Genomic DNA, 27,546 nt, shown 5'->3' on the forward strand with positions numbered 1-27,546 from the left:
TGAGGAGAGCAAGGCGCTTCAGCAAAAGGTCAGCAGGTGGCAAGCTTCTACAACCTTAGGCTGAAGAAGGCCTGTAATGGGTAGACCTCATTCAAAGAAATGGGATCTCTTGCAGTATCTTTATCAACTGAAATAATCACTTATTTAAAATCATTTTTCACTCTCAGATATTTTCCTTTTTAAACAAAATTTATTTTTCAATTACAGTTTACGTTTAATATTATTTTAAAATTTTTAAAATAAAATTATTTTTTATTAGTTTCAGATGTACAATGTAGTGGTTAGAGAGTCATAAACTTTACAAAGCGGCCCCCCTATGTTTCAAGTACCCGCCTGGCACTGTATGTAGTTCTTACAATAGCACTGACTGTGTTCCCTATGCTGTTGTTTACATCCCCGGCACTGTTTCGTAACCGCCAATCTGTACTTCCCAGTCCCTTCCTGTTTTTCACTCCCCTGCAGCTCCCCCCTCCAATAATGACACCTCTTACATGCTCTGCGGTCTGCCTTGTCCAACAGTAGTGTGGACACTCCCGCTTGCTTTTGATTGGAGTTGGCATTGAACGCCTTGTTCATCTTTTACTTTGAACCTTTTCGTGTCGTTATATTTAAAGTTTGTTTCTTGTAGATAGCAGATTTGGTTCTCGCTCGTTTATTCAGTCTGACCATCTTTGTGGGTTAAATTTGCGAGCTTGGTATTTGGATCTAGTTTTTCTTCTCTTTTGTCTGACATTTTCCTTTTTCTGACTTTTTTTGCATTGAGTAATTTTATGATTTGATTTTATCTTCCCTTGTGCTTATTAGCTATTCCTCTTTTTGTGTGTGTGTGTGTGGTTACTCTTGGGTCTGTAGTATGTTACTTAAGCATATCACAATCTGCCTTCAAGTAACACTATAGTGAGCCCACTACTTACGCTCGCACAGTTGTCTTTGCGCACTGGTGTATTTATTCTCACTGCATAAAGTTTGAGAAGTGGTTTGCAAAAGCTGTTGATTTTTAAAATGTACTTCTTTTACCCAGATACCTATTTAATTCCATTTTTAATTCTGGAAGTTTTTCAGTTGGTTTGTTGGGTGGTCTGGTCCGTCATCACATCATCTGTGAATCAGGGTGAATTTGTTTTCACAGTTCCATAGTCAGGTACGTCCGGCTTTTGTTTCATGTCTCATTGAGCAAGCCAGACTTCTAGAACCACAAACAATATCTTACTTTATTTCTAATTTCAACGGGAATACTACCGCTGGTTAACTAACACATATTGAGCAGTTATTGTGTGTCAGGCACTGTTCTCAGTGCTCTGCCTATATGATCTTATTTCTCCATCACAACGACACTGTAAGGTCGTTATCTCCAATTTACAACGAGGGCACCGTGGCCAGAGAGGTTCAGTAACTTGCCTAAGACAGGAGGCAGAGAGCTGGGATGTGAACTGTGGCTCTAGAGCCTATTGGTCTTTACCTCCTGACTGGTGTGCTGGTAAGTGTTTAGCATCCAGCTCTCTGAAAATAAGCCCTGGTTTGTCATGTTTGCCAGTTGTCATGGTGTAAATACTCCCATCGTGGCTGACGGGGCATCACTGAGCATGGGTTTGGGGAGAGAGCCTCATCGTTCCTCTAGGATGCCGGAACTCTCGCCAATTCCTGTACACCACAGCCTTCAGTGTTACACCACTAGGTAAGCAGGTGGTGGTGTTTAAGATAATTAGTTATTGAGATTCTTTGGTTTTAAGAAACAGAAATCAGCTGGAGCTGGCCCAAGCAGAAGGTGGAATTTACTATAAGGATGTAGTCTCAGAATAAAGGGCAGGGGGTCCTTGCGAGGGTGGTGGGCAGCAAATGAGGAGCAGATATACTGAGGGCCTCACTGGGTCCCTGGTCTCTAATGCTCTCTTTACGGCAGGTTAGTGTTCTGGCATCTCTGGCCCACAGGCAGAAGACCACTGCCCATCACTCCTGCATGTTCTTTCTCACTGAGGTTCCTGCCACCAGTAGAGGCTGAGGTCTTCTCTGGCTGGCTCAGTTAGGTCAAGAGTCAGGTCCAGGTCAGTCGGCTCTGGCCATGCAACTTTAGTGGGTTTGTTTGCCTCTGTTCAGGATCGTATTGGAGATGTCAGCCAGCAGTAGGACCAGCCCCTTCTGTCTGAAATTCTGTTACACTGAAAACCTATCTTCATTCTGTGGTCCCCTGGGCTCCTCACCATTTGGGTCCTGATGGCTTTTCTGACATATGTCCTCCCTGTCAGTTTTCCCTTTACTTACTTTGCCATCCTGGCCTTCCCATTGGCCCTTGAACATTTCAAGCTCATCTCACCTCAGGGCCTTTGTACATGCTCTTCCAGTGTCCAGAAAACATTTTCCACTGGTCTTCTTGTGGTTCACAGCCTCCCTGCAGTCAAGTCCCTCCCCGAGAGAGCCCCTCCATGCACATCCTGGCTCGTGTTATGAGATTATATCAGGTAGTCGGCTCTCTGCTCACGTCTCCCCACTGGACCGTAACCCAGGGTGCAGGGGCTTTGTCTGGTTGAGAGCTGTGTTTTCAGTGTGTTGTAGATACTCAAACTCTATCCTTTGAGTGCATTCTTAAATGAATGAATGAATGAGTTGCAGACGTATTGTGAAGTATACACTTAAAAACAAACCTTAACTATTGACTTTATTTTCAAATGGGTTTTGTTTATTCTGTCTGGAAAAAATAGTATTTCTTTAAAAATGAGATGTAATTCAGATTTGTAATGGTCTGACCCTCCCTAATCTAGTCCTTAATGCACTTGCTCCCCAGCCCTCCCTGCAGTATTGTAAATAAGTGAGGTTTTCCAGCGATATGTGGAAATGGGTGTTTGTGGTTCATTTGATGCAGGAAATAGTTGATATTAATTATGACTTGGTGATCTGTATGTTTTCCTGGCAAGAGAGGAAGTGGTCTGAAGAGCTGGGGTTTTGTTTTCTGTTTTTAAAGGCTTTGTGCAAGCAGAAAACATTACCCACTTGTTTATAAAACTCTCTCACAGGGGCTCCTGCAAGAGTCATCATTCATTAAACCCAGGTAACGTGACTCAGAATTATCACCCAAATAGGCAGATGAGGAAAAAATGGTTCTCTGCCTGAAAAGAAACAATTGAGAAAGGCATACTTCCAAATGTATGCCAAAAAAGAATTTATCTTTCTTATGAAAAATGCAAAGCAAGAAGGAAGATATTATTTTCACAGGAGAAAGCATGCATTTGGCCATTGACAAGCCTGTATTCTTTCCAAAGGTAAGATTTTCAGTTGAAGAACATTGACAACTTTGCCTCCAGGCTGAATTTTATAGTTTTTACCATCATGATTGATTTTTCTTTGCAGCTAACACACTCTGATAGAGTTTCGAGAAATATTTTGAGTTATGGCATTCTCATTGGCATACATACGGGTCTAGCTCCTGTATCCCAAGGCCATGTCTAATATATGCCATCCATTTAGATGTATCCATCCCAAGAGCTTTTGGGAAAAATATCCTTTCTTTGCTGTATAATCAGCCTTGTACATTTCAGACTCTTGGGAAATGATGGGAATGAGAGTGAACAACTGCACAGCTGGAGGGAAGCAAATGCCTCTCTAATTAACTAGTTAACACATAAATTAATGAATTCAACAAACACTTAGTAACAAACTCTGTGCCCGATGTTGCTCTAGGATGCAGGGATACCACAGGGAGAAGACAGGGTCCATGTTCTCGCATAGCTCACAGGCCAGTGAGCTTCTAGAAGGAGATACTGTCCAATTTCAAGTCACAGACCAATGGGAGGAAGGCGTGCTTAAACTCTGCTATCTCCAACAGTGGGAGTTGACCACCCACTTTGTTTTAAGCCTTTCATATAAGCTCTGATATTCATTATGAATTGGTTGGACTCTTTTCTTTTCTCAAGGATTTTACTTTTTCGAGAAGGGTGACTGGTCAAACCATTATGTATTTCTTTGTAGGAAGTATGCCTTTACCTACCACAGAAAGATTAAGAATACTTCTTGCAAAGAATGGGGAGTAACTATGCCCAGGGATGATCTAATGACCTTTCGTCCTTGGAGGAAGTGTGTGTGTTTATCTCCTGACACAGTGGTCCTTTTGTGTTCTTAGGGACTGATCTGAATGCATGGAGGGTCAAATTCAGGGGGTGTTTCCCTCTCTATTTTTTTGGGGGGGTTCTAAATAAGGCTCGAAAGGGTGTTTTTATTTTGCTTTGTTTTAAAGTTTTACTAATATCTTAGAATTTTCTAGATGGCATAAAATTATTTTTAGAGTATGCTAAAAGTAGGCCCTAATTTTACAAAAATAAGCTCTTAAATTACCTTAAAAAGTCTAATTTTAAAAAAAGATTTTATTTATTCATTTATAGAGAGAGGCAAAGGGAGGGAGAAAGAGAGGGAGAGAAACATCAGTGTGTGGTTTTCTCTCACACCCCCCCTCAAATGGGGACCTGGCCTGCAACCAAGCATGTGCCCTGACTGGGAATCCAACTGGCAACCTTTCAGTTTGCAGGCCAGCACTCAGTCCACTGAGCCACACCAACCAGGACTAAAAAAATCTAATTTTTATAAATGAAGTAATTTTTGGACTGAATATTTCTGAAGTCCTTTTAGTTTTAAAGAGTTCTAAGATCTGCATCATACTGGACATTATTCCACCTCTTTCCTGTAGCCACTCTGTTATGAGATGGTAAAATTGCTAACTCACAAGAAAGTGACTTGAGCTTAGTCTCTAATGTAGCATTACTATTGCTTTTCTTTAAAAACTCATATCAAATCTACTCTTTCATCTCTTTGATTTATAAGATCTAATTTGCTTTTTAAAAATATGGTGTGGGGGGCCCCAGCTGGTGTGGCTCAGTGGATTGAGCATGGGCCTGTGAACCAAAGGGCCACCAGTTTGATTCCCAGTCAGGGCACATGCCTGGGTTGTGAGCCAGGTCCCTAGAAGGGGGCATGCGAGAGGCAACCACACACTGATGTTTCTCTCCCTCTCTTTATCCCTCCCTTCCTCTCTCTCTAAAAATAAATACAATCTTAAAGAAATATATGGTGTGGGGGCAAGCATCAAAGATAGACCCCAATGGACCACACTTTGGAATTCGTGCCCTTTTTCATTGACTGTGATCTGACCAATGAGTTGCTTTAACCACAGAATGTGGTAGGAGTGATGCAGAGCCCATTCCATGACTACCCTCATCTGCTTCCTCCTCTTGGAACATTTGCTTTTTGGAGCCCTGGGCTCCTAACTCACTGCCCTGCTGGAAAGACCACGTGGGGACACCATGTACAGAGGCCTCTGAGTCTGTATGGAGAGGGCATGAGGTCCAGCTGCCTGAGTGTCCTGGTCAAGCCCTAGCTGCCCACTGACTTTAACTACATGAAAGATTCAAAATAGACTGCAGAAGAACCACCCAGCTGAGCCCCGCAACACGCAGAAAAGTGAAACAATACAGGGCCGTTGTTTAAGCCCCTACATTTTGAGGCAGTTCGCCATGCAGCATAGTTAACAAAATATGTCACACTTCTTAATCATAAGGCTCCAAATAAAAAGAAAGTGAATTGATTTCCTCAGAATAATTCATATACTAACTTGAAGAATTTTTACAGGACAGTAAGCATTCAGTGCAGTGAGTATCTTGGTTAGTGAAGAGCATTCTTATTCTCGATCAAAAAACTCATCCCAAACGGGGATTCTCTCTGTCCTGGTCCTCACCAGGGCTTGTGGTTTTTTCTTCACATTCCCCAACTCATCTGAGTCAGAGCTGGAACTGTCCCAGAGAAGCTGTCCCTGGGCCTCTTGTTCACAGAGCCATGTTTCCATTTTGCCAATTTTCCGGGGACAGTAGTCATTCCTTGCTTGATGTTCTAAAAATTCTGCATCCTGTGCGTTTCCTACAGAAAGTTAAAAGTTTAATTTATTTTTCCTGGACAATATTGTATTTGTTTGAGTGCCTATATTTTATGAACCAGAATAATCTGTTTGCCATTTTAAAAAATATATATACATTAAAGGATTCTAACTGGGAGTGTATTAAAGATGTTTTTCTTTTTATTTTGTTAAAAATTTAAATTTTCTGAAAGTCACAAGAATAGTGTAATACACACCTGTATACTCCAACCCATCAATAATATTTTGTCACAGTAATGACATATAGTGATATATATTGCAGTATGTATATATAAACATACACATACATATTGCTACTTTTCAGTAGAAACATCTGAGAATTAGATGCACAATCACTTCCCTCCTCCACATACATCACCACAAATCTCCTAAGAACAAGGGCATGAAGGAGAAAAGAAGAAAGAAAAAAAGGGTAGGGAATTGTTCTTGAATTAAAAGACAGAGACAAGAAAAATAAATGCAATGTATGATCCTGGATTGGATCCTGGATCTTAAAAAGAAAGCACAAGTGGGGAAACAAAAAGCAGCTATAAAGGGCATTACAAGGACAACCATGGATATTTACATATGGACCATATTAGGAAATAGTGTGTTTCAAAGTTAAAACTTTTAGGTGTAATAATTGTATTGTGGTTATCTTGGGAAGAAGTTGCCCTTGTTCTTAGGAGATAGCTTAAAAAAATTACTAAGTAAATATTAGTACAGGTGTCCAGATGAGACCAGAATTGCAAAGGGGCCATTAAACTAATGTATTTAGGGTGATACTTCCCCTGAAGCATATAGTTACTTTCACTATTACATATCAGTTCCCTCTGTCTTCAGTTTTGTCCATATTCCCATGCATTTAATGACACTTCGCATTTCACATGTGCTTTCACACATATTTAGATTAATTTTTACATAAAACCTGCATGGTGACATGTGTTATATTCCCATTTCACAGATGTGGAAACTGAGGTTTGCAGAGGGTAGATAACTAGAGTTGACCTATAATCTCTCTCTATGTAGAATAAACCCATGCAGACAAATATATAGCTAATATTTATTGAGAGGATACTATGTACCAGGCACTGTTTTAGGAACAAGAGAAGGTCTCTGCTTCCGTGGAGCTCACATTTAGTAAATACACTGTTGGGGCTCCAATGAAAGACTTTGGCTCCAAGTCCATGGCTTTTTCTACTCACTCTGTGTGAATCATGGCTTCTGGAAAGGGCAGGAGCCTCATAAACATGCTAACACTCAGAGAATTGTGAGCCCGAAAGAGTGATGTTCACTTTGTATAAGTTAATATTGTTTTATATATACATATATATAATTTATTATATGAATATATGCAAAGCGTGGGCAATTTCATTTTAAAGAGGCAGCAGAAAACAAAGACTGATTTTTGTTTTTGTATTTCACAAGAGACCTGAACTCTCACCCCATCTTCCAAACGAGGGAACAAGAATGGGCAAAAATAGCATTCAATAAGAGGAGATGGGGACAGTGGAATCCTAATGAGCAGAGCCTGACTAGCAGAATGCTCATGTAAGTCTATGATCTTGGCTACACTCCACTTTTAGGAGAAAGCAAAGTGAACTGCTTTTAGAATACGGGGAAAGAAGTCAAAGATACTCTTTGGGCATGAATAAAAAGGAATCATTGCTCCAGCACATGCCTACTGCAGTGGTGAAATCTCTAGGCTCTGCAGAGGGCAGCCTTCTCTTGAAAGATAAGGTTGAGGAGTCACAACCTCTATTATTTGCAGACTTTCCCAAGGTGGTCCTGGACGGAGCTCCAAGTCCCTGGAGTCCTATGAGGCTGTGCAAGGGGGAGGGTGGAAGAGCACACTTGGGAGGCAGAGGGACCTGGTCTTGAATCTTAGCTCTGTCACATGGGGGCTAATAGTAACTCCTACCTTATAGGTTGTGTGGGGATTAAATGCAACTGTGCATTTAAGGGCAGACCACAGTGCCTGGCTCATAGTAAGCACTCAATAAACCTTTGCCAGAGAAAAATGAAACAGCTCTAAAAAGCATGAGGGGAGCAGAGGAAAACCCCCTTCGCATTTCACAGTCTCTCCCATGACCCCCAAATCTGAGGCATCTGCCAAAGACTATACCAATGTTGGTTTTCTTGGCCTGACCTCAAGCGATGAGTATAAGTGTCTAACTGTTGCTGAGGCACTTGTCTTGATTGTTTTGCCACTATTTTTTTCAATTGTAAAAGTTGTTTCTCTACATGACTACATAGCATATTTCATTCTGAGACTCGAGAGTATAGGTTAAATAGATGCCTCCCATAGATTTTCAATTATTCAGCCTTTTCTTGTTTAATGAACTTATTGACTAAGCATCTTGTTCCTCTGAGCAGGAGCAGTATCTCTTTCAGCTGGCTATTTTGCTCCTTAGAAGCCAAAGTGCATGGCCAGCACTTCCTTAGATCTCCTGGTGGTCAGTCTGGCTGAGGTGGGGACTTGGCCCACAGATCAGGTGTGGGGGCTGGGTGTGAGAGTGGCAGGAGATGAAGCTGGGAAGGGAGTTGTGACTTTTGTCTTCAGGGTGATGGAGGTTTATTAAAGGATTTTTTTTTTTTTTTTTTTTTAGCAAGACAGTGAGTTGGTCAGATGTGCATTTTGTAAGATTTCTCCACTATGAGCGCATTACTTCTAAAACTTTATCGTGCATGGGAATCACTTTGGAATCTTGATAAAATGCAGGGCCTGATTCAGTAGGTCTGGGGGTGAGGCCTGAAATCCCGCATTTCTAATAAACTCCCTGGTGGCGCAGACTCTGCTGGTCTGTAGACAGTACTTTGATTATCAAGTAGACCAGTGGTTCTTAAACTTCAGGGGCATCAGAATCACTGGGGCGGAGGTGTTAAACCCAGATTGCTGGGCTCCACCCCTACAGTTTCTGATTCAGTCTCTGGCTGGAGCCCTAATAAGTTCCCAGGTGATGCTGGTGCCAGTGGTCTAGGGACCACGCCGAGAACCACTGAAGTGGAGGGCTGATGTGAAAGGGTGAGACCTGAGTGAGGAGTACAGTTGGGAGGCTATAGCAACAGCCCTTGTATAACACGGTGACCTAAGGGTGACATGGGGAATGGGAGGAAGAGGGCAGATTTCAGCGCTAGGTGACATTAACAGGACTTTGTGACTGACCAGCTGCAAGGGGATGGAACAGAAGGGCTGAGAGGCCCCATGTCTCCGGCCTGAGTGACGCAGGGCATGGAGGCCTCACTGAGACAGTGGATGCAGCAGGAGCGGGCTTGGGTTCCGTTTGAGATGTTCCAAGTGTGCTGGAGGGGGAGAGTGGGCCAGGGGCGACAGTGTCTGCGGAGGGTGCCAGGCTGGCTGATACCAATTAGCCATTTAAAATTCTCTCCACATGCTTCATTCTCTCTCACCACAAGATGAGGCTCTTTTGCCTTTTTTCTCCTGTGGATGGAAGAAGGATTGCCAACAATGCACATAAAGTATAGTAAACCTCTAAAAAGGAAGAAACATCTTACTGCAGTGTTTAAACTTCTGTCTTTTCTTCTCAGCCATCCAAAATTACGTAACATGTCCACTATATCCTGGGAGGTAAAATATCAGCAGGGACCCAAGGCTATTTGCTGGCCTTTCCCTCCGGCTCCCCTGGATGTATATTTGATGCTGTTTTACACACTTGAATGAATATTTTATTTTACTGAAACAATTTACATGACTTACCTGCACTTGGGCTGAAGGTTTCATCAGGCAACAAGGTTTGAAAGTCTCCGCCCTCATTTCTTGGGATGCTGTGAAGGATTTTCTTGCCTTTATGTTCCCTCAATCTCTCCTTATTAACCCTTGCCTCCCTGTGCAGACTTTTCTTCAACTCCGCTTGGGTCTGCAAATGATCAGTTATAAATGGTTAAAGTTCTTCCTCCCGCCTCCACCCCCAGCTACTTTCAGCCACTTTGCAGTTGGGTACTTATCTCTAGTCCTCTGTGATCCCCCACTCACAACGTGGTTCCCTTTTTCCTGTTAGAAGGCACAGGGACTTTCTTTCTGCATAGGTTGGTTAGGAGAAGGGAGAGTACACCCTCAGTCTCAAAAAGGCGAGGGCTTCGGTAAGAGCATTTCTCTGTAGGCTAGTTGATGTACTTGGAGTTGCAGCAGACAGAGGCTTTAGGCTTATTCGCTAGAGTGAGGAACTTGGAAATGAGAGTTAGAGGGGCCGTTACTGTGAGGGGGTTTGTTACAAGAATCTTGTAAGAGAATTCTGTGGCACAAGTCGTAGAGAGGCCTAGGTATTAAAGTGAAGAAGAACTCACCCCCTGATCTCACCCCATTTTTCTGCTCTAGCCAGAATGTCCTAGTCAAAAAAGAGAGCCTGGAGACCCAGATACATCCTTGAGAGGACTGAAAACAGGGGAAGGACTCTGTCGGTAGCAGAAGGGATCTTGCTGGTTCTTCCTAACTCTGGTAGCCAAATATTTTGGACCCAATGACTGAATTTAAGATGCTAAGTCAAGCCTGGAGATGAATGCTTCACATATTCATGTGCAGGGCAGTAATCACGCCGAGTGGCTTTGGTGAATGTGACATTCTTCCACTCTCTTCGCATATTTACCTCTTGTCTTTTACGGTTCATTTCCAGCATTTGCATCTTATGTAAATATTGTCTTTTCCCAGAAGTATACATTGGAATTTGCATCCTTTTTTCCAATTCCTGCTACAAAAGACGACACATTCATTAGTATTAGTTACTGATTCTGCCATCGACAACTTGAAATCCTGTTTGGGATTTCAACCCCAAGTCGTAATTCACAGAGATCTCTGGTGACACCAAATGCGGACCATTGCAGTCCCCGATAAGTCCGTTGTGTAGCCATCAATGAATGAAGTGGCCATGTGCAGCGTGGGTATTATAGTTTTTAAGGTTCCTGTAGAGTTTTACAGACCTTGAATGGACATATCTTTCCATATCTCATTCTGACAGGATCTCACTTCCCCTGGGAACAGATGCCTATTACTTGCTTCCCAGAAATGTGTTCTGGTTCAGTGAGAGCTGCCTCCCTCTCTCCCTGTCTCTTCTACTACTGACTGATTGTCCGGCTGTGAACTTAGAGGGGAGCCACTGAGTGGTTAAGTGGAACCTATTTTTGTAGAGTGTTCCCCCATGTACCAATCTAAGCCCTAGTTATATTGCAGCTTAGAAGGGCTTGAGATTAATTATTTGTGACTTTGGTGCTCTTCCCCTGGTGAGTCATAAGCTCCAGTGAGACCGTGCAGACAGACAGCTGTACAGAGCAACCAGAGGTGAGTACATTCACCACCAAATGTGTTCAGTGACATTTCATGTTGCCCCAGGGACAGTGACTGTTCGCTGCCGTGAGCCTCAGGGAGGGCCCCTCTCCCCAGGTGCTGCCAGCATCACAGACACGGCCTGGAGGATCCAAAGTACCTGGACATCTCCTATCACGTGAGCCAGCGCACTGCAGTATCCCGCTGGCTCCAAAATGAATCAGGAGCTGAAAGTGTTGTAAATCTGCTCCCACCTCCCACTGTACATTTCTACATGGGGGGAGTTTCCTCAGTAGAGGTGACATGTTTGTAAAAGGGGAGAGCTCTGCAGAAGGCCCTTTCCAGGATTACTTCTTGGTGCATTTGTGGTAAACAGGTCAGGAACAACTCATAGATATGACTTATCCTGAAAACTGAGAACAGAGAGAAAGATTGAACCCGAGAGGAAGAAGTGAAAGAGAAGAGTTATGCTGGACTTTTCCATAAATTTGAACACTTCTAGAATCACCAATTTCCAAGGGAAATTCCTCTGTCTCATCTACATCTCCCTGTTTCACCAGGAAACAGGAAAGGGCCCCAGGTTCCCCTGAGAGGCAGAGCAGGTCCCAGCCGGAAGCAGGCCCAGGAGAAGATGGATAGCTTTGGAAAGTTCTAAGTCTGAATGATGCAGTAGTTGGATTTGCCGTGAAGTCTTCTGTGCAGGGAGTACATGAAAGGGACAGCCCACCCTCCAGGTCACCACTGCGGTTCACCTTTGCTTTGTGAGTTGTCCTGGCTTCTCGCTGGCTCAGGATCCTTTCAGAAGTAATTACTTGTGGCAGGTCAATGGGTTCAAGCTTCTAGAAGTCCAACATTTAGAGCATTCAGCATTCCTCGTGCCGTGAGATGATGAAACATAAAAGCCAGGCATTAAACTATCTTAACACTTTGCAAAAGCAGCGCTTGCTCCTGAGAGCACACCGAGAAGGCGATTGCAACACATTAGAGTCACATCTGTGCAAAAGGCTTTTCAACCTCTCTGGGTTCTTTATTGTTCTAGCACTGTTGTCAGTGGCTTACTGATCTAGATATTGGTCGGAGAGTTAAAAGACTGAGAATCCTTTTCTATCTGCATTGAGGGACCACATCCAAAGTAATCAAACAATGAGGATTTTAGAGTGTTAGAGATGAAAGAGGCACCAAGAAGTTACTTTAGTTTATTCATCTCGTAACCACCCAGCTGAGCTCTTCTGTCCTATTTTTAAGGTCTCCAGAGAAGCTCCCTGAGCCTCCTCAGTAATAAACAGCAGTGCTTATGAAGCTCATGCAAAAGGAAAGTGCAGCGCGCTCACAAATTTTAGACATGACTTTTCCTAGCAAGGGCTTGGCTTTTATGGGGGAGGCGGTGCTGGAGTTTCTAGGGGTCACGAAGACTGGGCAGCAGTGGATGAGCCGGTGGATCTGCTCCCAGCCCTACTTGCCTCAGATGACTTCTGGCTCCAGAAGCCGGAGCACTGAGTAGTGACTGAGTAGGCTCGGGACATAGAGGCTGCTCTACCCACATTGACGTGCGGTCAAGGACCTGGAGGGTCACAGAGCTTATTTCTTCTCTCAGTGAGCACTTACCACACAACCACCACATGCCAGGCATGGGGATACAGTGTCCACAAAAAAGGCATATTTCCCCATGGAGCTCACAATCTATGGGGGAGCAACCACACTTCTGCTTGTGTGATTGTGTGATTGAGAATTACAAACGAATGAGTACTTTCAAGAAAAAGCCTACAGGGCAGGGCTGTGACAATATGTACCTGGAGGACTCCATCTCAGAAGTGGGAGGGTGTTATGAGTTGAACTGTGTTCCTTCTCCCAAATTTATATGTTGAAGTTCTAACCCCCAGGAGCTTAGAATGTGACCTTATTGAGGAATAGGGTCCTTGCAGATACAATTAGTTAAGATGAGGTCATACTGGAGTAGGGTGGGCCCTTCATTCAATATGTCGGTGTCCTCATTGGAAGAGGAAGCTGGACAGAGACGCACACCCAGGGGGAACACCACGTGAAGATGAAGGCAGACATCGGGGTGATGCTTCACAAGACAAGGAAAGCCAAACACTGCCAGCAAGTCACCAGAACCTAAGAGAAGGCATGGGACAGGTTCTTCCTCATAGCCCTGAGAAGACACCAACCCTGCCAATACCTTGGTTTCAGACTTCTAGCTTCTAGAACTGTGAGACAATGCATCTCCATTATTTGAAGCTACACAATTTGCTATACTTTATGAGTGTAGCCCTAGAAAATGAATACAATGGGAACGGGGGTGAGGAGACCATCCACAAGTTTCCTGAAGAAGCAATCTTTCAGCACAAGCTGGCAGGTTGGGAGTTTTAAGGGGACTGAGGTGTTCCAGGAAGGGAGAACAGCCCTGAGGTAGGAGAGTGTGTGAGCTGTTGAAGGAACTGCAGGAAGTCAGTTGGCTGCAGTTGGAGAGGAAGAGCAGCTCAGATGAGGCTGGAGTCGGAGGCCAGGGCCAGCTCATGCCCAGCCTGATGGGGGAATGAGTATCAGATGTTAGTTTTATTAAGACCACAGCAGCCACTGGCATGTGTTTAGCAAGGTAGTGACATGATTACATTTGCTTTCAGCAAGCAATCACTGCGGCTGCAGTGCGGAAACCAAACTAACATGAGCAGTTAGGAGGACAAAGATGATGGGCTGCGTTCATGGAAGGATGCAGGCGGTCTCCACAAACATTTAACACCGACCAAACAGGATTCATGATGGCTGGTAAGGGGGAGTGAAGCGTCTAGATGACATTCAAGTATAAGGGACAGATAGTGATGCTGGTCCCTGAGATGGGGAACTCTAGAGGAGAACCAGGTTTGGGTGGAACATAGCAGGAAGAAACAAATTCGGTTCAGAGCAGGTTGCATTTGAGAAGCCTTTGAGACAGGCCGTGTAGATGTTGAGTAGGTGCTCAGAGAGACAGGCATGGTGCTCAGAGGACAGGTCTGCACGGGAGATGCGTGTGTGGGGATCATTCCTGGGTAGAGAAAGACTGAAACTGTAGTCATGTGAGAGGTCAAGAGTGAGAAGAGCAGAACCAATAAGCCCAACACTGAGGGGCTGTTGAGCAGCGACGGAATGGCCAAGGAGACTGTGAAGTGACGGCTCAGGAGGCAGGAGGAAACCAGGACGCCATGCTGCCACAGCAAATGTGTGACACAAATCCCTTAGTCCGACACGAAAGGCAAGTGCTAATCCATGCATTTTACTGCATGCATGCATTTTTTCACTGCAGTCTGATTTGTTGCGTTATCAAGGGGTAGTCCTGGAAGCCAGTGTGGCTTTCAAGGGTGAAAAGAGAGGGGGACAGACCAGGGGAAATGGATGCTGAGCATCCAGCACTCACAGTGGAGAGCATGATATATACCCCCTGCTACTTCCCTGTGGAGCAGCTTCCTGGTCCCGGGGGCGGGAGAGGGGGGTGCTGAACCATTTTCAGGAGGGCAGCCAGCATTTCTTCCTGCTAGAGCAGCCTAACATGAGGAAGTGGGTTTTTTGTTTGTTTGTTTGTTTTTTATCATAATGAGAGGAGATCAGTACTAGTTAGAGAAGTTTGTCTGGCTCTCTTCTCTGCAGAACATTAAGGTACAGGGCTTATGGGACCTGCTACACAGGAAGAAGCAGCTGGTGCTGAGGGGAATGGAGTAGAAAAGGAAGGGGAAGGGGGAGCAAGGGTAAAGGAATATCCAGGCACGTATGGAATGGAGAATCAGAAATGACTGAGGAGAAATTTGGGGCTGAGGAAAGAACAAGGAAGTATCGACCCTGGCTTGGTTCATGATTCAGTTCTTTCTGGTGATTAGGCCCCTATGCCTGTGTGGCCCCTGCTGTCCGCCATGCTCAGGGTCACAGTATGTCATCTCGTTCAATTATCATGGGAACCCTGTGAATGATTATGATGATTCCCGATGTCAAAGAGGTTAATAACGTGTCCGAAGTTGCATAGCTAGTAAGTGGCAACTCAGAAATGAAGCTCAGGTCTGTCCACTTCCAAATTTCATGCTTTTTTCTTACACCTGGTTTATCATTAGAAGCTCTTGGAATTAAAAAAATCCTAAGTTATTTGTTGAGGATTGAGATTCAGGATTGAGGTCTGGCCTATGCCTGGCAAAAAAAAAAAAAATACTCGTATATATAGTATATATACTTGTATGTATATTTAATTAATACACTTTATTTTTAAACCATATTTAGGTTTGCAGAAAAAGTAAGCAGAAAGTATAGAGTTCTCACATACCTTCTGCACCTAAACCCATGACCAAAATCCCTCACCAGAGTATACATTTATTACACTTGATAAACCGACACTGACACGTCATCATCATCGTCATCCAAAGTCTTTAGTTTACATTAAGGTTCACGCTCGGTGTTGCACTTTCTAATGGGTTTGGACAAATGTATGATGACATGTACTTACCATCGTAGTATCATGTAGAGTAGCTGTATCACCCCCCAAATCCTCTGTGCTCTGCCTATTCATTCACCCCTCTTTCCCTCCTTACTCCCAGCAACCACTAATATTTTTATTACTGTCTCTATAGCTTTACATTTTCCGGAATGTCACAGAGTTGGAATCACATAGTATGTAGTCTTCTCAGATTGGTTTCTTTCACTTAGTTTTTGCCATGCCTTTTCATGCTCGAGAGCTCATTTCCTTCTAATGCTCAGTAATATTTCCTTATCTGGATATATCACAATTTAGCTCTCCTTTCATCTACTGAAGGACACTTGGTTGCTTCCAAGTTTTGGCAATTATGAGTAAAGCTGCTATAAACATCCATGTGTAGATTTTTGTCTGACTATGAGATTGTAGTTCATTTGGGCAAATGCCAAGGAGCGTGATTGCTAGATTATAGGCTAAGAATATGATTACGTCTGTAAAAAACCTTCCCATGTGGCTGTACCGTCTTGCAGAGCAGTGGATGAGCTCCCTATCCTCCACATGCTCATCAGCATTTGGTGGTGTCAGTGTTGCAGCCTCTGGCCTTTCCAATACGTATGTAGTTGCATTTCACTGTTGTTCTAATTTGCACTTTTCCAATGACATATTATGTTGAATATCTTTTCATGTGCTTAGCTGCCAGTATATCTTCTCTTATATTCTCATTTTCTTGACACTGTCTTTCACAGAACATAAGTTCTTAATTTTAATAAAGTCCAGCTTATTAATTGTTTCTTTGGAATATATGTTTTTCAAAACTCTCCAGGGTATTCTGATGATTTCCTACGGTGGGGCCCACTGGCCTCCGTACTGTCTGAAGTGAATGAAGGAGCTACGTCCAAATAGACCATAGTGGGTTTGTTTGTAGAGGACTGCTGAAAAACTGAGTCTGAAGAAGCCAGCTATTTAAATATTTTCAGCTATTTAAAAAATAACCTATCCATAAGTTCTTTAAGCCAGGTTTTCTTTGGAAAGTATGAATATATATTTTTCTATTTTCAGCCTCATTTTTATTTGGATCCTCAGTTCTGGTAAGGGTTAAGTAGTAGGTGTCTTGAAGTCCTCTATCCAGGCCATTTCTTCCGGGCCTTTGAAAAGAACCTGAAGGCCTACACTATTTCTCCATGAAGGACACTAGGTGGCGGCAACTAGCACTGCAAACAGAATCTCTAGGTTAAGTCCCTTGCACTTGGCCTGAGAAGCACTGCAGACAAATTGTTGGCAAATCGGCCTCTCTAAACAAATAGTCAAATGAAAGTGCTTGGAATTCTGGCTCCATGTTATGTTCCTTCTCCCTGTCTGGAAAACAAGGTGCCTCACTTCATCATCTCCAGAAAAAATACAATGGAAGGAATTGGTGGCATGATAGCTGTTTTTGTTTCACCGCTTAGAAATAAAAATGATTATTTATCTAAAGATTTCTGGATTATTTAGCTTCTCGAATAAAACAAATTGTCAGGATGGCCAGTTGAAGTGTCACAGAGGAGACTGAAGAAAGGAGATTACATCGAGCCGAGGTCACTGAACCTGGTGACAAACACTAACCTGAGACAGTGGCTTCTATTTGCTAGCAGGACGAAGGAGGTGGGCAGGAGCACCTTGAAGAAAGTCCCAAATGCGTTTGGCATCTGACTTAAGAAGGTGTCCTCCAGGGTTGTGGGAGAAGAGGTAAAGATGTCCAGGACGGCCTTGGAGCAAGAAGTCGTAATGCCAAGGAGGAATTTCTGGTCAAGGCATTGCAGTGAGTTCCTATTTTAATAACATTGTTTCCTCCAAACGTACAGCAGTGAAAAATAAAACATAAACCCTAAAAGACATGGTCAGGCTTTAAATATAGGATATGTATCTCCATGGACCAGAAAACTCAGGGGAAGCTGATCTACAAAACATTGAGGGCTCCTGATGGCTGTGAGTTATTTCTATCAGTTTAATGGTAGGTAAAAATTCTCCATACAAGATGGGAAGCTAGAGCCAGGCTCACAGTTTCAGCTTGGAGTTAAGTTGTTCTTTACCTCTTTCCCTGCTTAAAAAGAGCTGCATCAACATGTGAGCTGGCAAATTTGTTTGGTACGCGTTGTCAAAGAGTTGAATATGAATAAGCTAAGGCTTTATAAGGATGCATTTGAATGCTTAGATAAATGGATAATTTTGGGGGAAAAGTATAAGTTAGCAAGATTAAATTAGGAAGAAATCAGATACCTAAATCAACTAAAAACTATAAAACAAATTTCTCAATCCCCCCAAAATTCAGGTGGCCAAAGATGGTTTCACAGGCCTGTTTTACCAAATTTTCTGGAAAAAATAACTATGTTTATCAAATGTTTCAGAGAATAGAAAAGAGGAAAAGGTAATCAACTAATTTTAAAGATTTTATTTATTTTTAAAGAGAGGGGAAGGGAGGGAAATAGAGAGGGGAAGAAACATGGATTGGTTGCCTCCAGAAGCCCCCAACCTGGGACCTGGCCTGCAACCCAAGCATGTGCCCGACCAAGAATCAACCAGCGACCTTTCAGTTTGCCAGACGATGCCCAACACACTGGGCTACAACAGTCAGAGCTCAAATTTTCTAAAACTAGTATGACTTCGAGAGCAAAACTGGAAAAAGAAGTATAGGGAAGTTAGCCCTGGCTGGTGTGACTCAGTGGATGGAGTGTCGGCCCGAGAATCAAAAGGTCGCTGGTTCGATTCCTGGTCAGGGCACATACTTGGGTTGGGGGCCAGGACACCCGTTGGGGGAGTACAAGAGGCACCCGATTGATGTCTCTCTCATACATTAATGTTTCTCTCCCTCTCTTTCTCCTTCCCTTTTCCTCTCTTTAAAAATAAATAAAAAGTTAAAAAATAGGGAAATTATAGAACAGCTTTACTAGTGAAAATTGATACAAAAAGCCTAAGCATATTTTAACAGATTATTTAATAAATGGAGTAAAAAAATCAATAAAATTTAATACTCAGCCCTGAAAAAACTCTGAACACACTAGGAATAAAGAAAACAATAATAATTTAATAAACGGCATTCTGCCAGATATCTTCTATTCATTTCTCCAAATCTGTTTGCCACATCTCTCTACCCTTTTCTCTGCCTGTGGGGACTAAGCAGCTTCTCCTGCCTTCTGGCTTTCCATTGGGTTCAGCCACTCAGGAGCCCTGTTAGGAGATCTGAGGGAAGAAAGAGAATGAGATCGGGATACGTCTTCCTCTGGCTCCCTCCCTGGATGGTCATACTGGTTGTTTGTGCCCCTCTCAAAGCAGCTTCCTCTACCTGATTCTCTCAGTCCCAGCACCAGAAGTCTGTCCCTTTCCTAGTCCTTTTGCCTAGAGGCAGTTACTCCTCAGCTGCCACTGGTAGGTATTGCAATACCTTCTATGATTTTCCTAATCCAAACCTGTATAAAGTTAGTTGTAAAGAAAACTGCCTTGAATTATCTTAATTTGAGTGTTCTCTTTTCAGTCTCTGACCAGCATCTATCCAAATCCTATGACAACTGTGGTTTGTTTTAGAACCAGTGCCATTGATGTCATGGATGCGACAAGGATGCCCATTATCACTGCATGAGTTCAACATTGCAGGGGACATTCTATTCCATGCAAAAGTCAAGAAAAGCAGTCCAAGGAAGAAGGGAAGAAAGGAAAAAAATCCTTACTTATAAAAGATATTGTCTACATAGAAAGTCAAAAAGAATCTGTAGACAAATAGAAATTCTAAGGTATTTCAATAAAGTTGAAAATTCAATGTATAAAAATCATTAGTTTTCTTATTCGCCAATAATAATCACTTACAACTCATTTATAACAGGAGGGAAAAACCCTACAGAATATATCGGTGTCCATTTGTAAGTGTCAACTTGGCTAGGCCACAGTCTCCAGTTATTTCAACACTCATCTAGGGGTTGCTGTGAGATTCTTTTGTAAATGTGGTTAAAGTCCATACTCCACTGACTTTAAGTACGGAAGATTATTTTAAACAATCTGGGTGAGCCTGATTCAGTTGGTTGAAAGGTCTGAAGAGCAAAGCTGAGGCTCTTATGAAGAAGAGGAAATGCTACTTGTGGAGTGGCTTCAACTCAGGCCCTGCTGTCCCAGCTGCCCTTCCTGATGGCCTGCCCTGTGGGTTTCAGACTTGCTTTGCCAGCCTTCACAGTCATGGGAGCTTACTTCTTGCAATAAGTCTCTTAATATGTATTTCCGTCTGCTGGTTCTGTGTCTCTGGTTGAACCCTGATCGATAAATTCCCAATAAATAAACATAAAAAAATTACACAAGACCCCTTTGGAAAAATGATGAAATATTATTGAAAGATCTCAAAGGCAACATGAGTAAATGGGGATTTATGCCATGTTCATGATTTAGAAGACTCAGTATTGTACATTTGGCTAATCTTCCTCAAGTTCGCCTATTGATGCATTCTAATCAGAGGACTGACAGCAGACTAACAGTTTTTCGTGGTGCTTGCCAAGAAGTCCCAAACTTTACATGGAAGAGCAAAGGACTATGAATAGCAAAGGCAATTCTGAAGAAGAAAAAAGTGAGGAGACTTTCCATATTGGATATTAAAACTCAGTGTAAAGTGACATAGTTAAGACTGTAGAATTCCTGTGGAGACGCCAGGTAGACCAATGCAACGGAAGACAGCGTCCAGAAACAGACTCATGAAGCTCTGGAAATGGGATATATGATGGAAATAACATTTCAGATCAATGGTCAAAGAATGGCTGACTCCCTAAAGAGTACAAGGACAATAGATTAATCAAATGGACAAAAAGTAAAATTAGATTCCAACTTCACACCTGCACACAAATGAATTTCAGATCGATCAAGACCTAACTGTGTAAAGTTAAATACTACAAATTTTAGAAACAAAGAATATTGTTATGAACTTGGGGAAGATAAAAATCAGTCAAAATACAAGAAATGTACAACATAAAGATTAAGACTGAGAAATCTGACATCAAAACTGGAAATGTGTGTGTACACACACACATCACACACATGTGCCGAACGAGAAAGCAAACCATGGGCGAGGAGATTCGCAACACACATTACTAACAAAAGACCAGGTTTCGGGTATGTAAAGAACTCTGACGAATCACAAAGAAAAAGATAATAGAAAATGGGCAAAGGACTAGAAAAGACAATGGGAATAAGTTCGTGACAAATTGTCCAGTACCGAAAACAACACAACGAAACCACCAGGCCAGAACCGCCCTCTTCATCTCCCATCAGCAGTCTTTACGCTCACCCTCCCCTCCTCTCCACTCACTCATTCAGCGTGTATTCAACACACGCCTATCGATCGCCTGTGATGTGCCATGTACTGTTGCAGACACTCGTATTCATTAGTGAAGACAACAGACCGAGATCCCTGCTTCTGTGAAGACTGTATTCCAGCACCCAGGTTGGGGAGAGGGCAGGGAGGTACTGAAGAAAATACACAGTGGAAATAATAGATAAGTACATTGCTTGCTGTGTTCAGTGAAAAGAAGTGTTCTGGGGGGAAAAAGATAGTGAACGGTCAGGGCGATTGGGAGTGCTGGGGTGAGGGTCGCAATCGTCACTGCGTTGTCAGGATAAGCCTTTCCAGGGAAGGTGAGATTTGAACAAATATTTGGAGATGAGGGAGTCATCTGAGATCACCTGAGGAAACACCGTGTAGTGCAGTGTTTGGTGGGAACATCTCCCCCTTAGGCTGGACCTGAGATGGCTGATGGAGAAGGTGAATCAGGCCAGAAGGGACAGTGATAGTCAACTCTTCAACTGAGATAGGCACATTTGCATCGGAGTTCCCTGGAAGAGGCTCTCAGATTTTAGCAGCTCCAACTTGGAGAGAACCTTAGTTCATGGCCTGCTCTTTACTTGAGGAGTGGATGTTCAGCAAGTACGGAGTGCCAAATACACAACTCAAATTATTTAAAGTGCAATTAGACTTGGTTTAATAATTTAAAATACGTTAACATTTTTCTCTGGCAGAGATTAGGCTATTAATTAGCATGTCATGGGAACCCAGCATTTATTATTCTCTCAAAAACCCATTTGCAGTGGAAAATGTGCTGAGCCTCATTTGTAAAGATAATTATAGTTGATATCCTTCAGATATCTGCCAAGTTCCCAGTGATTTCCCTCTTCTCAGGGAGCTGCCTTCAGAATCTAATGTGGAAGGCTTTTCTGCCCACATTTCTACTGCATGAGCGTATTCTCTGGTCACAGCTCATTGGACCAAAACCAGAATCATAAGCATAGCTGAGCCAATAAGATTTCTTCTCCCAGGAATTTGGAATCGGAGCCAACAGAGCCAGGCCACTCTGTTTCACTGGAACTCTAACATGCAAATTAATGGTCGTATTTCACTATTGGCCTTGAGGAGCAGAGAAAGTTGATTTGCAGGGAGAGAGTAAAGCAGATGCATGGGAAAAAAGCTTAGAGGAGACACATAGAGTTCTGCCTTTCGAGTTCTAGGGCACAGCCCTTCCCTCAAGTTCAGGGGCCTCCCAGCTCTTGGGTTCAATAAAACACTCTTCTATCCTTATAATTCATCATATTGATTGTTTTGGCTAGTCAATTGGACTTCCAATACAGTGATGCTACAGGTCTGTATAGGGAGTGTGCTTTGATTTTCTCATGCATACATCCGTTCATTCACTCACCAAATTTTGTGGGGTACATATTAGGGTGTTAGTGAATGAATATATAAGACTGAAGAAAACATACTCTTTGCACTCAGATAATTCATTTGTCTTGATTCTTCTTTTTTAAGGTGGTTGGTTAGGATGTGGGGGTGTAGTCTTTGAAACACCAGAGTTCTCTTTGAGCTTGATGGACTCTTTTAACTTATTTAGGGTTGGTAGCTATAAAAAGTGCTTTGCGCACTATAGACCGCTGCACAGTTACTTTCCACTGGTTATAGTAACATCTTCTATGGGAGACATTCAACTTAGAGTCTCCACAGTAACATATGTTAAACACACTCCTTTAAAAGGATATATTTGATTTAGGAATAAAACATAAGTTTTAAAATTGTTCAATTTAGTTAGAGATAAGCTCAAAAAATTAAAATCACCTTATTTTCATTAAACAATATTTTGAGGTTTCTGATATTTTGGGAAAAGATGCTTTTTTGTGATTAAAGGATATAGTCACAGCAATAGTAATTGTGAGCTTCTGGAGAAAACAGGTAAAGCAAAAACCAACTGAAACAAAAATAATGCCTCACAATGAACTCAGATACACCTGGGATTGGCCCAGTCATCTGGGGGAACTGTGTAGCAGGTGGGGTTTGGCTCCAATTTCTGAAATGTCAGTGATAGATCCTGCTCGCAGGAGAGGCCCCTGCCTTCCTTTCAGCTGATGCTTATTTTCAAGGACCCACTCATATTCCTTTCCCCTTCTAGAATAGGAGTTCTTAGAATTTGCAGTTCTCTAGAGAAAATGCATTAAATATTTATTAAGGTGAGTGCATTTAAAACTCTTGCTCTGCTGCCTTGTAATCTAATGTCCTCAATTTCAACAACCAGTGAACAGTTAGAACAAGAAAAGTTTAGGGACAGAGGGCTGTAGAGATCATCTATGCCCAGCTAAGAGCATGGGCTTTGGAGAACTGGCTGGTATCTGGCCTCTGTTGTCCTTGTTTACTCTCTGAACCACATGGAGAAAGCAAAGATAATACATCCTTTTTCACAGAGGCGTATGAGGATTAAGGGAATGACATAGATCAAGTTGTCTGCAGTGTATATGACCTGTAATAGGCGGTCATTAAAAAGTAGTAGCTGTTGTTGTTGTTATTATTGTCTATTACAAGTGATTTCTCCACAGTCATCCAACTAATCAATGCAAGCTTCAGGTCCTTTGAATCTCATCATGGCTGTGTCTTTGGTACTGTACTACACTTCCTTCTTTTGGTGGCAGCCTTAAAAGTGAAATCATTACACAAGGAAACATAAAGAAAGATGGTCTTGCCCTGGCTGGTGTGGCTCAGTGGATCAAGTGCTGGCCAGTGAACCAAAGGGTCGCTGGTTCGATTCCCAGTCAGAGCCCATGGCTGGGTTGCAGGCCAGGTCCCCAGCAGAGGTTGCAAGAGAGGCAACCACACATTGATGTTTCTCTCCCTCTCTTTCTCTCTCCCTTTCCCTCTCTAAAAATAATAAATAAAATCTTTTTAAAAATTCACAGATTAAAAAAAAAAAGATGGTCTTTGCATTGACAACATTCTCTTTAACATTATTCTCATTCTCATTTGCTTGGTCCTTGTCAGTGTTCCTCTTCTATGATTATAGTTAAAAAGGGATGCTACCATTAAATTCCTTATGAAGCCCTTTAAATTCATCTTACTTGAAGTCTTCGGGGTGGATGCCTTTTAATAATACTTGTTTCTGTCTTTTCCAGTGGGATGTCAAAATACAGGGCCCTGGGCACTTGAAGGATTGGGGGAGAAGCAAAAAAAAAAAAAAAAAAGACCATTAGAAACAATTTACTATTAAAGTAGGCTGATCATGAGTTTTTAGACTTAGCACAATTTTGCACCTTCTTTGTTGAATATGTCTAACCTATAGGTGGAATGTGGAGATGAAACATGTCAAGTGGGAGCCCTACATGAATGCAAATGACAAAATATTAGCCTAGATGCAAGATTTAATCTCTCCTTTCCTCACTTTCTCCCTAGATTACTATTTAGAGGAAGAGCTGCACAATGAAAAATGTATTGATGACAAAATTTATTCAAACACAGAATTCGGCACGTAAAATAGAGACTTATTGGTTTATTTTAATTTCACGAAATCACCCCAACATAATATAGTAAATCAGGGGAAAATACAGCATTAAGAAATGAAAATAATCCCTTTTTAGGTGAAATAGATAGATAGTTAATAGATAGGTATTAGACAGACAGGTGATAAAGAAACGGCGCACGAGTATGTCATAGGAGTATGCAATGCTGAGCATTGTACGTTCCCAGTTAAATAGTCTCCCTGACTGGGGAGAGCCATTCCCACAAGTTGCCACTATAATACAACGTGTCGATATTCTCTCCTAATGTAATAATGCAGGGCTAAGCCGTGTTGGGAAGCAGAGAGGCTCAAGAGATCCATTATGAATTTGAGTTTTGAGCTTGATTATCTTGGGCCCTGGGAGTACTACCATGACCAGCAGTGCATGAATGAAGTTCTTAGTCAATTGGACTTCCAATACAGTGAGTCCTTTCCTCTCAACAAGCTGGAAGCATTCTGATTTCCAGATTCTTGTGTAGACCACCCTACAGTTCCACTTTGCATTTGCAATGGAAAAATTCCTAGGTAATGATGTGTTTCTCTCCTTAAGACGTTTGAATGACTGTTTTAAGCACCTTGCCATGTCCTTCTTTTCTTTCAAGAGATGCCAGCATAGTGAGCAAAACAGAAATGACAGCAATGGCAATGAAAATCACGTGGGGTTTAAAAATCTAAATAGTTTTGGCAAAATTTTCTCCAGTTGCCTGAGTACTCTGTAAGTGTGTACTATGATTTTAGTGATATCACCCCATTATTTGATTCTCCTGAAATGGCATAGGCAATGTCAGGGAGTTATTTTCATCCCTGGTTTATAGTTGAAGAAAACCGAGGAAGTAAATTGCCCAAAGTCATACTATTTGGTATTTGGTGGAGCTGGGTTTAGAATACTGGCCCCTGAAAATAGTGGTCAAAATGCTTACCATCTCCTAGTTATTTATTTTTAATGTGATTTTCACTTCAAAACTAAGAACATTTCCCAGTTGGGACTCAAATCTACTAGAATCAGCTTTTACCACCCAATTACCAAAATCTTAACATTCTGGATAAAGGGTTTACATTAAAAAAGAAAAAAAAAGAATTTTTCAGTAAAATTAAGAGGAAAATTCCCACTCATGTTCTTACAAAGTTGAAGAACATAAAAACATAGGTTATAGAACTAGTCAAAAGTTGTCAATTATAGAAAGTAGCCATTCTAGGTGAGATTTCCTAGTTACTGAAATAGAATATAAGGCTTCTGGCCAAGCTGACCAATAATGAGAGCTTATTTGTGTCATTGACCCAGAATGTGAAGAAAAGAGAAAATTACATACATCTCTAGGTATGTTTCCACTGTGCCTGCGTACTACTCTTCCCGGGTTAGAATGTCTACTTAATTACCACTGCGGTTGTCACAAAGCACTTTATGTAAAATATCCCGGGATAATTTATAGCCACTTCAGGCTCAGAGCTTTCTATCATAATTGGAAAAAATTCTCTTAGTTCCTCAAATAACCATGAAAAATATGGGGTTGGAGAGAGGGTGACTCACCCACTCATCTGTACTGCGATAAATCAATTCTGTTTGGGGCGCTTTCCAAGTTCACTTAGAACGAACTCCTACAGTGCGGCGTTCACAGCAGCAAAGCCTGATGCATTACGCAGTACTGGAGAGGATGATTTAAATTTAGAATCTAACTGAAACATATGATCATTACAATTTATCACACCTTTATCTAAAGAATTTTAATTGTCTGGCAAAGCTACATATAAACATTGAGAGCACTATAAACTAAGCTAAAACAAAATGATTTCTTTCTTCTCACATGAAATGCTGAAAAGCCCTTTATGCAGTTTACATACTCACACTAATGCACCCAGAATATTTACAGCTGACAAACCTTCAATCTCCCATTGAAAGGTATTCCCTTATATTTCAATCCTTTAGGAATTTCCTGAGAGTACGGGGCAAGACAGGTGAATCTATCAATAGCTCTCTTGGCACAAATACACAAATCTCATGCTGGGTTTCATGTTTACCTGCAGAGTATCTCCCATACCAGGTCTCTCGCAGAGGAGGCAGCTGCCCTTCCAAAGCTGGGCTCTGGCCCTGCAGTCTTGCCAACGAACGTACACTCTTTTCTTCCAGGTTCTGATGGAATGCGAAGTCCACAGGTGCAGTTGAAGGTGTTTCTTCCTCTTTGTTTTGCAAAGGGGCTACTTTGGTCACTCTAGGGTGAGCCTTTGAGGGGCTCAGGCCCATTTTACATGAAAGACAGTCAAAAGAAAACCAAGAGGGAAGTGCTGTGGGGCCTTTAACGTAGGTTGTTTTAATCAAAGTATTTCAAAAGTTTACCTACCCCTTTTACAAAGCAGTTGTTTCCTTCCTGACATCTTTGTAGGTCCGCTTCACCACACACTAGCCCCTCTGGCCACTTGCTGGGAGGCTGGTTTCCATGGAGACTTCCCTTCAACTCCCACTTTGCCATTTCAGACTGAGAGAATCTAGTTAAACATTGACTTGGTTATGCTGCTTTCTGAAAGACTCGGTGGTAGGAATAGGAACCTCTATTGATCATTAAACAAATCTCTAACACCAGGAAGGCCATTAAGGGCGATGGAGAGCAGAGGTTTGGAGAAAGAAGTCTTAAACTTGACCCTTTCATTGCATGTACCTTTAAGCTCCATCTGTAACAAAACTGCCAACTAAGAATAGCTAAATCACCATTGGACATGAGGGGATGCATGCTAACTATTTAGGGCTTTGTTAATCTTTAATTTTAATTGAAAAAGTTCATCTTCAAATAGCTAAGGAAACAGTGGACTGGTTAAAATAATTTGGTTTTTCTGTCAACTTGAATTGCCTTTGAAGGAGATAAATATGTTACAGGAGCATAGGAAGATAACAGGAATTTTTCCTAAAGACTAGAGGACAAACTTCTTGAATAAATGGTTCCAGTAAACCTTGAGTTTTAAAAAATAGCCTGTTTACTATGTTTTTAAAAATAAGGCAGGGGAAAGGGAAGCACTGGAAAGAAATGTGCTAAAAGGTTGAGTTGGGGGGGTTGAGTGATGGAATTATAGGTGATTATTATTTTATTTTTTATACTTAGAAGAAACATAACTCACTTTCAAGTTCTAATTGTTCATGGCCATA

At 42.1% G+C, this 27,546-nt stretch overlaps 1 protein-coding gene across 5 annotated transcripts; it reads right to left on the reverse strand.

The window, feature by feature from the left end:
- Positions 1-180: 180 nt before the first annotated feature.
- CCDC198 (coiled-coil domain containing 198) lies at positions 181-27,546 on the reverse strand. Of its 5 annotated transcripts, none has more exons than XM_024568476.3 (6): positions 26,430-27,546; positions 23,977-24,059; positions 11,921-12,007; positions 10,495-10,593; positions 9,609-9,768; positions 181-5,895 (listed from the first exon to the last, which is right to left on the reverse strand). In XM_024568476.3, exons 1-6 carry the CDS (start codon positions 26,650-26,652, stop codon positions 5,660-5,662), a joined length of 888 nt encoding a protein of 295 aa, XP_024424244.2. In that variant the 5' UTR covers positions 26,653-27,546; the 3' UTR covers positions 181-5,659. The 5 variants fall into 5 exon arrangements, with proteins under 5 accessions (XP_024424244.2, XP_024424242.2, XP_071078106.1 ...); XM_024568474.3 differs by having other exon boundaries at positions 10,495-10,596; XM_071222005.1 differs by lacking the exon at positions 26,430-27,546 and adding an exon at positions 25,942-26,173 and having other exon boundaries at positions 23,939-24,059.

This window comes from Desmodus rotundus, chromosome 7, assembly GCF_022682495.2.
Source record: "Desmodus rotundus isolate HL8 chromosome 7, HLdesRot8A.1, whole genome shotgun sequence".
NCBI classification, from domain to species: Eukaryota; Metazoa; Chordata; class Mammalia; order Chiroptera; family Phyllostomidae; genus Desmodus; species Desmodus rotundus.

Coding starts and splice junctions, on each gene's coding strand:
- CCDC198 (XM_024568474.3), bottom strand. CDS start 26,652: ATGGGCCTGAGCCCCTCAAAGGCTCACCCTAGAGTGACCAAAGTAGCC. Junction 10,597..11,920: donor GGACAACTCACAAAGCAAAG/GTGAACCGCAGT, acceptor CGTCTTTTGTAG/CAGGAATTGGAAAAAAGGAT. Junction 9,769..10,494: donor TGAACCGTAAAAGACAAGAG/GTAAATATGCGA, acceptor GATCATTTGCAG/ACCCAAGCGGAGTTGAAGAA.